The sequence below is a fragment of the Herpailurus yagouaroundi genome, unplaced genomic scaffold (genome assembly GCF_014898765.1).
Source record: "Herpailurus yagouaroundi ecotype Mexico unplaced genomic scaffold, PumYag 67681, whole genome shotgun sequence".
NCBI classification, from domain to species: domain Eukaryota; kingdom Metazoa; phylum Chordata; class Mammalia; order Carnivora; family Felidae; genus Herpailurus; species Herpailurus yagouaroundi.
The window spans coordinates 3,671,943-3,683,917 of record NW_024420481.1 but is presented as its reverse complement, the minus strand read 5'-3'; the positions used below and the strand labels follow the sequence as shown (position 1 = coordinate 3,683,917).

At 40.7% G+C, this 11,975-nt stretch overlaps 1 protein-coding gene across 10 annotated transcripts in view; it reads right to left on the bottom strand.

Moving 5' to 3' along the window:
* Positions 1–1,359: 1,359 nt before the first annotated feature.
* Positions 1,360–11,975, bottom strand: part of ENOX2 (ecto-NOX disulfide-thiol exchanger 2) — a 286,573-nt gene continuing 275,957 nt past the window's right edge. For all 10 annotated transcript variants that reach the window (XM_040468180.1, XM_040468176.1, XM_040468174.1 and 7 more), the window contains 4 exons: positions 11,695–11,802; positions 7,963–8,071; positions 5,432–5,517; positions 1,360–2,889 (listed from right to left, as the gene is read on the bottom strand). In XM_040468180.1, coding sequence (XP_040324114.1) covers positions 2,758–2,889; positions 5,432–5,517; positions 7,963–8,071; positions 11,695–11,802 — 435 coding nt within the window. In that variant the 3' untranslated portion in view covers positions 1,360–2,757. The remainder of the gene's footprint in view (positions 2,890–5,431; positions 5,518–7,962; positions 8,072–11,694; positions 11,803–11,975) is intronic.

Genomic DNA, 11,975 nt, shown 5'->3' with positions numbered 1-11,975 from the left:
ATATCTCCTGAAAATAACAAATCAGTAATATTTCAAAATTCAGGCAGAATAACAGAATAAATAGTACTGAGCATTTGTAAGGCAAAATAGCCTCATTAATAGAGTTCAATGATGAATGGAAAGAATCGTGAGATGGTATGTGCTGCAATGTGATTAATATAATGCAAACATAGTTTATTTTTACATATTATAACAACTCTGGACTAGCAGAGTAGCCAGGGCTCTCCAAAGAAACAGAACCAGTGGGATGTACACACACAGGCATGTGTGTGTGTGTGTGTGTGTGTATACAGAGAGAGAGAGAGGGAGAGAGAGAGAGATTTATTTTAAGGAATCGGCTCATGTGATTGTGGGGGCTGGCAAATCTGAAATTTCTGGAAATTCTGGCAGGTGTTAATGCTACAGTCGTGAATCCAAAGGCGACCTGGAGGCACAATTCCTTTCTCCTAAGAGGACTTCAGTTTTTTTTCCTCTTAAGGTCTTTAATGGATTAGATGAGGTCCAGCCACATTCTGGAGTACAATCTGCTTCATTAAATGTTAATGATATCTCAAACATACCTTGACAGCAACATCTAGCCTGGTGTCTGACCAAGCAACTGAACACTATAGCCTAGCCAACTTGACACACAAACTTAACTGTCACAACTAGTGTATTCAAGCTGGGAGGAGTACACCTGTACTAAATTGGCAGGAATAATCTTTTTATATGTTTATTTATCTTAGAGAGAGAGAGCATGAGTGTGGGAGGGGCAGAGAGAGAGGGAGACACAGAATCTGAAGCGGGCTCCAGGCCCCCAGCTGTCAGCACAGAGCCAGACGTGGGGCTTGAACCCATGGACAGTGAGATCATGACCTGAGCCAAAGTCAGACGCTCTGACTGAGCCACCCAGGCACCCGGGCAGGGATAATAGAGACCATTTGTAGGACAAGTATTCTAAGTTCAGGACAGCAAGGGGCCTTGGTGTGATAGTTGTTGAAAATTTATGTGTATTTAACTTATTTAAATAAGAAGTAATTGATACGTGGCAAATTTCCCTTGATTTCATACGTATTATTAAAATAAGGCATTCCAGGACCCCTGAGATTGACAAATCAAAGTCTCTGTAGCGTTGGTGACAAAGATGATTCAGCAGAGGAAGCTAGTATAAAAATAACCCCAACTTTCTGCTCCTGCCACAGCTGGGTGCCTCAGGGGGAAGTCAGCTTTCAGCATGAATGAGCCACTGTGGGACCCTATTTCTACTTGTCAAGGCAGAAAGTTTAGCATCTTCTTTCAACATACTGGTAGTCCTAAGAAGAAATTGAGATGATTTGCTAAAGGATTAGAGAGCAAGTAATTCAAAACAGAACACCAAACTGATGTATAAAAAGGAATATTTATCTTTTAAAAATACAACTTTGAACACTACTGACATCTCATTTACAAAGTATTTTCCGGAAGTACTCTTCATTGGCTTTGCTTACTCAGTACATTCTTTTACTTTGAACCAAGACACAAGGGAGGGCATGCTTGTGTTATTATAAGCACCAACAACAGCACACAAGAAAAGATCATCTCTGCCTCAAAATACTAGCCCCAAATCTTCATCCTTTCCCTCTTGTTTCCATCAAGCAGGACTTCCTGACCAGTCCATGTGTGCTCTGCCATTGCAATCTGCCGGTAGGCATCATAGAGCTGGGGTGTCCCCAGCGATCGGCACTCCAGGTGGATGGAGCTGAGCCATTTGCCAGAAGCATCACACACCTGGGCTCATTCATTACCAAGAGTTTTCTACTAAGACTCATATCAACTCTTTGCAAACATTCAGCATGAAGTAAACATAATATTTACAGTAGTACACAGTTTGCAATTCAACACGCTGACAGCAGAAGAAAAGGGACCAACAGACTTTGTAAGAAGGCTAGAGGCAAAAGCATGTTAAAATAAATCCCTTCTGCTAGTGTGTGTGTGTGTGTGTACGTGCATGTACACATGTGCACGCATGTGTTTTAATTCATAGAAAACTAAACATGCCCTCCTTTAAAAGCAGACTATATACAAGGTGATTCTGAATAGCACATACACATGCCAGTCATACTGGACACTTGCTTTCTACGAATACATCTAGGTTTTTTTTTTTTAAATCTGATATATTGGAGAAAATAACTTTGGAACATTTGTCAACTTTTGGTTCACAGTAATTTTGCAAAAAGCCACAAACCATGCTTTGTCTTTTAAAAGGTGAGCCTGGTCAGGTACCTTCTAGAAGATGCTGTGTTATTCATTTACTGGCTTACTGGGGAGTAGAGAGGCAATGTCAGTCATGGCGTGCCTAGTGTACCTCTCATTCCCCTCACCAGTAGCAACAATAATGTGAGGGGGAGTTTTGAAACACAAATCACATACAAATCATCAAAACATTTCAGTCAACAGTGTTTAAAAAAATACCAAACTCTACAGCAGTAGTGCAGACACTGAAAACACCCCAAATACGCTTTAGCCACAGGCCTTTTTCAATACTACTAATAAAAAAAGACAACCAATTGACAGAAAGAGAGGAAGTTACAGCACTTGAGGCTTGAGCCCATTTCTTTTTAGGGCCTGTAGCTTGAGGTGCTGCTCTAGGATCCTTATTTTAACTCAAAAGATATTCCAGGAATGAACTGGCAAACTGAAAACAACTTCCACTTGAAAACCATTGCTAATACAAATCACTTTTTAAGCTTGTCCAACACACATGTATTTGCAGGATCCCAGGTTGTTAGGCAAAGGGATTCAGGTCAATTTCAAGCCCTCAAAGCCACAGAATTTCCATCTCTTCTCCAGACTGGCTCCAACTCCAGTCATTTCCTGCTTGAAGGTGTGCTGGAGTCGGCTCATGAGACACTCCACGTCACTGGTGCAGATCTGTGGGGCAGAAAGATCTCCATTCAAAAGCAGTTCCACCTTCCAGACAGAGTCCACTGAGGTTTTGTTTTATGCATATCATAACTGCTTTATTTAGGTAATAATTTACATATGACAGATTCACCAATTTTATGTGTATAGTTTAATGAATTTTAGTAAATGTATATAATTGGGCAACTATCACCACGATTCAATTGTAAAACATTCCATTGCCTATAGAAATTTCCTTCATGCCCCTTTGCAGTCCATCATCACTCCCCATCCCTGACTCAGATTTTTTCACTGCAGTTTTGAATCTTTTGGAAATTTTATATATCTGTAATCATACAATATGTATATAGTCTTTTGTGACTAGTTACTTTCGGTTAGTATGATATTTTTGAGCCTTATCACCACTGAGCTTTCTAATGAAAAGAGCTGGTGTCAGTTGTGCAGGGAAGCTTGGGTTTGTAGCCAGCTGAATGACAGCCAGCTGATCAGTGCTGGTGATGCTATGTGCAGGCCTACTGAAGCTGCAAAGCCTTTTGGGAGGGGAGGGAGGCACAGCAGAATTCTTCACACATGCGTTGCTTTACAAAGGAAGAATGACAGAAATAAGGAATTCTCTGTATTCCTACTTCTGTGCATTGTCTCCCTCTCCCCACTTCACTTACATACCCCAATATAAAAACAAAAATGTATGGACCCCTTTAGGGTGTCCCCTTGTTTCAGGTGGTCATCTTGACATTAGTAGCAACCTTCCTAACTGTGAACCTTGGGCACTAGGGCTCAGTTGGAGGGTACTAGGGGATCTTGAGAGAAACCCTGAGCTGCTGCCACACTGAATATTCCTGAAGTTGGCGCAAGGGAGCCGCCAGTTCTGTTGGCATCACTGCAGGCTCTCTTTGGGAGGTGCTGTCACTACTCTGGTAGGAAGCTGCTCAGGAGAAAATGGGCCTAAAGTAGGAGTGAGGTCATGCTTTCTTCCTAGTGCTAGGAGTAGACTGTAGCCTGTTAAGTGAAAGAAACACATTGCAGAGTATGTCATATAGAGCTGACTCTCCATTCCAAACTCATAAATATATAATGTTTATAGATACATACATACAATATAGGTGCAGCATATGTATAGAAAATGGTCTGAGATAAGATATGCTAAACTGTTAACAGTGGTCATCCTTGAGGGGTGGGACTGTTGGTAACTTTCACTTTCCCTTCACTATATTTCTATGTTGCTTACATTTTTAATGTAATGTGCATGCATTATTTTTTTACATTTTTTTTAAAAAAAGGACCAGATCACTTTTACTGACACATAGTTCAATTTCATACCACTTCAACCTACCACTGGGTCTTGGTACTCACATTCCATCCCTCCCTTTGCTGCCAAATGAGCTATTTAATTGCAGAATGGCACCACTTCCCAGAGATAAATGAGGGGGAGCTCTAGCTAGAACTAAAACAAATGCCATGAACAGGATGCATCAGCATAGCTGGATTCCCAAGTGGGCAAGTGCCTCTGTTAAGGGGACATATGCTTAAATGGCTTAGTATTTTGGACATGCAACTATCAGGAATCTGCATTCCAAAGGCACATCTCCAGAGCACTAGATCCTGTGAAATTGTGAATACAATCCATAAGCAGGATTAACTGAATGCGACTTCTGAAAAAAAAAAATTATCATAGTTTATTTATTCGGAGGGGTCAAGTGTCCCCTCCTGTTTCTGTGAGGTGTTATGGACTTTCTAGGGAACTAACACCCTCGCTCCCCATGCTTTGTGAGGTCCCCCATAGGCATCCAGGGAAGGAAGTGGCCCATGAGATCAGCTATGAGCAGAACTTGAGTCTGCATTGAAGACTTACTGTCCCATCTGTTCTGTTTTTGCCCCTGCCTTGATTGTTTCAACATAGATAATGGCAGTGGTGATGGTGATGACTTGAATAAGACTTTCGGTTCTGGGGGCACCTGGGTGGCTCAGTCGGTTAAGTGCCTGACTTTGGCTCAGGTCATGATCCTCACGTCATGTTCATGAGTTCTAGCTCTGTGTTAGGCTCAGCGCTGATAGCTCAGAGCCTGCTTGGGATTCTCTGTCTTTCCCTCTCTCTCTGCCCCTCCCTCATTCTCTTTCTCTCAAAAATAAATAAGCATTAAAAAAAAGACTTTCGATTCTGAACATTAACATTAGCTAGTGGTTAATGGCTCAGTGTAAAAGTCTGACTGGGGAGAGATACTGCTTCATTTTCAGCTTATATGTAAATTAAAGAGAGGAGGAAAATTCTTCTAAGATGTATCTTGGAAGTAGGGTGGCCAGTTCATTCAGGTTTTCTCAGTACTTCCTGCTTCTGGCATTGGGAGTCCCAAGTCCTAGGAAACTCCTCGGTCTCAGACAAATGGAAGCAGATAGTCACCCTACTTGCACGAGGGTGATTCTCACTGAATCGCAGTGAGAGAATAGGTGAGGAAAATTTCCTTAGAGCAATTACTAATGACTTCTGCAATAATTTCTGCATGAAGAAAATACCCTACATCCCCTTGCATGCCCATTTCAGGACCCCACATACCTTATTATCTAGACGGTGCAAGTAGGAACAGATGTATTCAATGCTTGCTCCAAATGGGTGGACATGAAGAAATGTGGAGATAATCCCTATAGTGACAGTACCATGGAGGTTACACTTGAGCATCATATTCTTTGAGATGACAGCTAACTCACATATACCACGTACTATGGACTGGGCAATATTCTACATTATATATATATTACTCATTTAATCTGTACAACAACACACTGCATATGCTGCCTCTCACTACACAATATCACATGTAGAAAAGCTGGCATGTGAGAAGTCACTTCCATCATTCATGATGGCTAAAGACCATTTGAGTTCTACACATCACAATGAATTTGGAATTTTATAATGAATTTAGATTGTGCTGGGTTTTTGCAGTTCTTCTGCACAGTCTTTAAATTGGACTTGAGCCTCTTATGCATTAATAATATCTTGCTGTTGTGGCCAAAGTACAAATCAGGTACTTTGGCTGATTCACTTCATGCCTCTCACAAGAGAATTTGCTGATTATATTTGGTTTTATTCTGTGCGTAGCTCTGTAAAGAAAAGCCAAACATTTCACTCACTCAAATGGTCACTAGCATTTTGTTTGTGCTTAGGGCACTAAATCTCTTGAAGTAACACATGTTTTTTTACAGAAGTTTACAGCTTCTGGGAATCTGCACAGTTTCTACTCAGCATAACTATGGGGTGATTGGCAGCTCTCCATACTGCGTTGATTGTTCTGGACATCACGTTAATTGTTCTAATACTTCTTTCTCTGGCAACAGGTAGAATATAAATTGTTCAAAGACCTACTATTTCTTTCTTTAATTTTTTTTAAATTCCTCTAAATAGACCCAGAATTGAGTTTGTTGAGAACTGCCAGGAAATAAAAGCTAAATTTGATTTGGTTTATAGGCTATAACTTGTCTATGCCTTTGAGTGACTGATAAGGAATATCACAAGTTTGAGTTGTAGCTTGAAGTTTAAATCAGTTCTTTGTGAAAATCCTCCAAATATTAGAGGGCAAGGAGGTGGGTTGGGGAATCCAGGAGAAGCTGATGATAGAGTTCAAAATCTGTTTGAAATGGATGCTATTACTTATAACACTACATTATTCTTAAATGATGAGGTAAATTGAATTGCTATACCGTGACTCAAACTGAGAAACTTGAATTCTAAAGAAGACAGCCCATGTCCAAAGGAATTCTAGGTGCTACGGCCAAGACAGGCTGTCTGTCAGATGCTGAGGAATAACTCCATAGGTTTCAAAACACTAAGCAGTTTTTGTGAGTTCACACTGAAAAAACCAATTTAAAAAATAGATTTTCCTTTCTGTCAGCCCAAGACTACATTCTTTAAAAAATAAAAGAAACACTTATCTTGAGAATCTTCGTTTCTACAACTATCCGTTCACAGAGGCTTCATTCTACCCTCAGCTCTTTGACAGGTCTCCCTGTTGCCTAGCCAATTTGTTAAAGAACTCTGAGTTGTAAAATGGAAATAAGTTGTCACTTTTCTTGAGGACTCAATGGCAGATACCCCTGCACATCTTTATTAACATATCAAAGTGTTAAATCTGTCTACAATATCCATTACCAAAGAAGGCAGATAAATCTTTAAGATATGCAGAAGCCAATCAGTGGAGAGAACTCCGGAGGTTGGGGTGGGGCCGCTGTGGGGCTCAGCTTCCTAGAAGGCAGTTGGGATGATCTGTTGACACCCAGTACCCGTCTTCTGGGAATGACTGAATATTTTAGGACCTCAATCTGCTGCTGTTTTCCAAATGGAATACCAAGTCAACAAGCATTTGTGCAGAGTGCTCTAAGTACCAAGTGGTTCTCATTTACTGAGGGCTTCCTATGGGCTATGCACTGTGCTGAGTGATTCAGATGAATTATTGCATTTAATACTTGCAGCTGCCTGTTGAGATAGGTAATATTATGCCCATTTTGCAGATGGAGGAACTGAAGCTCAGGAAGGAAATGGTAGGGTCAAACAGGAAACCAGGTCTGTGTGATTCCTTGACTGTTTGTTTTATCCTGCCTCTGTGAATGAATCTTTATATAATGAGAGCAATTCTAGCATTTATCTCATCAGAGCCCACCAGTGACCAGCACTCCATAGACAGCCTCCAGAGTCATCTGCCTGTAACCTGGGGGGAAAAAAACTTCAGAGAGGCCCACGCTGCCTATGGAGGCTCATCTGGAAACCTCTCTGCCAAAGAAGAGTCTGAACCATAACCCTGAGTGGAATGAGGGGGCCCAGCTATCCTTGCATAGAGATTTAAAAAATCTATGTGTTTCTCCAGCAGACCCCCTCTTGTGCTTACACCCACACATTTGATGTGCCAGCAACCACTGGAGCTTGAGAAGGACTGGGAGCTGCTGTTACCATTTTTATAAAGTCTATACTTATTCTTCTCCTGTTGTCTGCACTGTTGTGCTTCCTAAATGCTTAGCGTGTATATTCATCTTAGGTAAAACCCTTCCACCCTCCACCATAGCCAATACATGGGATGCATGTGTTAGCTTCCTTACCCACTAGCAGTGCTTCACGTTCAGATTTGATAGGACTGCTGTTCAGGGTCTTCTCGAGAGGGTAGTCACTATCTTGGTTTGATGCACATAGTCTAGAAGCACAGCTTTCCTGCGGGAATAATATGCTTCCTGGGTCAGTTCACCTTACTGGGTAATAGGCTTGGATTCAATTATGCAACAGGGAGCTTCTTAATGTAGTACCTCAAAAGCAATACTGTACAATTTTGATTATTGAATGGAGAGAAAATAGCATTTTTATGCAAAAGCATCAAAGACTATCCAAAACTTCTTAATATGGCTCCAAAACACAGAAAAATTTAGTCATTCATCTTTACCAGGTTTTTTTTTTTTTCTGCCTTCAACATTCTTGACTCTAAACAGGTAATCTGGGAGAACCAGACCTAAACATTTACTGTCTACTAGATGTCAAACACTGTTAGATATGTATTATCTCCATTCTACAAATTAGGAAAGTGAGGCTGACGTAAATTAGGTAAGTTGCCCAAGATCACATTTCTAGGAAGTGGTAGAGCTTAGATTTCATGCCAGGCCATCCACTGTTAAAATGACTGTTCTTTTTAATTTTAGGTCCACACTCTGCTAAAGGTAAGCCCCATATCTGAGTGGAGAATCTACAATATAGTTAATCTACTCTCAGATAATCAGCTGTTGGCTTTTGAACTAAAAAGTAGAGCTTCTATTTATTATCAGCTCTGTCTTCTCTCTGATAAGGACATTATCAGTTAGGATATTCCTGACTTTACATCAAGAAATGACCACGATCAAAATATTACTCAAGTGGCTTTCTTTGTTGTTGAAAGTTTTCTCCTTCTGAGCATAGCAGGTATGCTTCATAAGAGATACTCAGGTGAAACTCATGACCAACCATTAAACTGAAAAATACTGCCAGACCTTTCCTGGATCTTTCTTTCTCTCTTTGGGCACTGAGAACATCTTTTCTGTATTATAAATGTGAAGGAAGAGCCTTGGGAAGAAGGAATAAAAAAAATCACTGCTTTGGGTCTTACTTCTCTTAGAAAAGGAAATGCTGGGGAAATGCTCCTGGGTGGGGCGGATCATGGCTGACTCAAATGCTTTGTCACTTCGTCCCCTCCACAAGCCCTCAGCATGGAGAGGATTCCTTCTGTTTTCTTTATTTTTATTTTTTTATTATTTTTTCTCAACGTTTATTTATTTTTGGGACAGAGAGAGACAGAGCATGAACGGGGGAGGGGCAGAGAGAGAGGGAGACACAGAATCGGAAACAGGCTCCAGGCTCTGAGCCATCAGCCCAGAGCCCGACGCGGGGCTCGAACTCACAGACCGCGAGATCGTGACCTGGCTGAAGTCGGACGCTTAACCGACTGCGCCACCCAGGCGCCCCTTCTGTTTTCTTTAAAGATGACTTCAAAGCTTCTAGGATGTTGCCCCTGAATGAAATGAATGGTCTATGCTGCAAGACATGTTGTTTAGTGGATTTACAGGCTTCCTGGCAGTAGTCAGAAGGGAAGCTTTTCTTGATGACCTACTCAATCTTTGGCCTTTAGAATCCAATCCAGGCAGTAACCATCATGCCAAGTTTGATTTAAAATACTGGCTCACTTGTAAGCCATGGGTTGTACATCTCGTTCTAACCCCCTTAAAACATTAAATGATCCAGTAAGCCATTTCTTAAGTGTGAAAGTTTAACAGATTGGGGTTGATTTAAGATGTAAAGGCATCCTGAGAAGCTTTACACATCCTGAATAGAAATGTAGCCTTACTGAAACCTGACTTCAATTTTATTATAGCTTGCATTTAATAAATTAGAAGGTATATTGGAAGGATGCTTATCACCTTGAATTTTACTGGCAGATTCAAAGAGCTAGCTTTCTGCAGTAAGATAGACAGAAGTCACGCTGTTATACTGCAAACCACTGACAATAACTCATACTGTGGTTTGCTGTCAAGAAACCCAAACAAAACCCAAAGAGATCCCTCCTCACCAGAACTTATTGCCTTCCTTTCAACATGAAATTATTTTTTGCAGTCTGATGTAATGGTACTTTGCTTCCTAACCTAATTGTGTCAGGATGGAATATTTGGTCACAAATCAGCTTCCCAGAGAAGATCGGTTTATAATGAACTGTCATGACTTTCTCTGAAAGCAGCTTTGTTTACTGTAACAGGAAAAAAAAAAACATTCTGAGTCACATTTTCCTGATTATCAGTTGGATCTCTTTTCTTCTCCTTTTTAGCTGCCACGTTGTGGTATATTCAAGTTCAGAATGGAAAACAGACTTAGGCACAATAATGTTAAGTTTCTTCTATGTCATTTGATCTCTTGCTTCTTTAAATGAAATACTTTACAAAGCAGAAAGTGGCTTACACTAAAGCGCTAAAGATGACCTTACACTAGAAATGCCCTTAATATGTCGTGTCAATCCTAAGAATGATTCTAACATGACATCATTGGCATAGCCTCATGCCTATCTATAGTCTTCTGGTTACACACTCCATTTTATGCAAGAAGCAAAACAGCTACGTAGCAGCTCCAAAACACTTTAGCAGCTCGAAAAGGATGAGGAAATTCCTGCTACACAGAGAAGTGTTGGCACTTTTCAATTAAATGCTTGATAAATGAATTTCTCTGGGATTGTGCTCATTTCTTTAATAGCACCCACAAAACTGGAAAGTGAGCTGGTTTTATGAAGTGGAAGAATTAAAAGCATATTGCAAATGGCCTCCAGAAGAAAACACTTTCAATCATTTGTTTCAACTACACCAAGGCTGCCAGTTCTTAATGGCACTCTGGGGGAAGTCACTATGCTGGGCAAACACACCCAGGGCCTGCACACACTGCATCTTCTTGAGCTGAGCACAGGAGATAAAAAGTATGAGCTCTTATGGAACAGTAGCATTGTTGATTTCTGGTTCTTGGTCTAAGCTCCTAATTTCTTCCTTCTGAGACGTTAAAATCAGGTAGTTATGGTCAATGGGCCTTCCTTTTCAGAGGTTAGCTTTGGTTGGATGTTCAGGCATACAGACAGTTAGAGAGAGGTATGGTTGGGAGATACCATCCGTAGACATTAACACCTTAAATAGACTGGGCACCAGATTCATGCTTGTGACACATTAACTCATCCAGATGTTAGTAGACTCCCTAAGAGGCCCTCATCGGCAGTTCTTATTGCTGCAAAGTCCCATTTTACCCTTCCATGTTGCTATTATCTAGCTTTAGAATATTCTTTGTGTTTACTTTCTACACATTTTCTCCCCTTTTGGTTTTGGTTATTTCATCTGCAGCTCCTCATTATTACACTAGATGGAGTGTCTGCAAAGAAATGCCAATGTTCTAGTTGTACTTGTGTTTCTTCCTTTAATGAAATGCTTCATTAAAGGTATTCTGTGTCACGTGGGTTTTCTATGTTGTTATTTGCGTGGTAAGATGAAGCCAGAATGAGGTGTACGCTCTGGTCTTTTCCAAGATGGAAAGACTGAAGAACTGTAGGGATGGACTAATCTTTTTATTAATTGAAGAGTATATTCTCCAGAATCCTTAGATATGCCAAGGACTCACATCTAAAGGCAGAGCCCTTCATTCAAGAATTACCCCCAGAGAGGGGGCTTTTAATTCCCATTCAGCCAAGCATTCCACATTGATTCCTACTGCAGTAACTTCCAGGGCATTTTCACTGTCACTGAAAAGGGGGGGACAGGGTAAGGGAACAGGTTCACATAGAACTGATATACCTTTTCTTTAAGGTTTTCCAACATTTTTTCCACCTGTAGCTTGTCATCTTTGACTTTTTCAAGTTCAGCTTCTTTTCTTTTGTATTCCTCTTGGACTTTGAGTAGATGCTACAAGAAAAGCCAAAAACAATCAAGTCTTCAGGAGCCACACTTCATTTAAAAATCCTGGGTGAAGTTAGATAGTAGGATGGCCTGCCTCACTTCCTCCCAACTCACACAATCATTTCTCCACGCAGAGATACCAAAGGGAAAATCAAGGTACTTTTTACTTAAAGTTATTT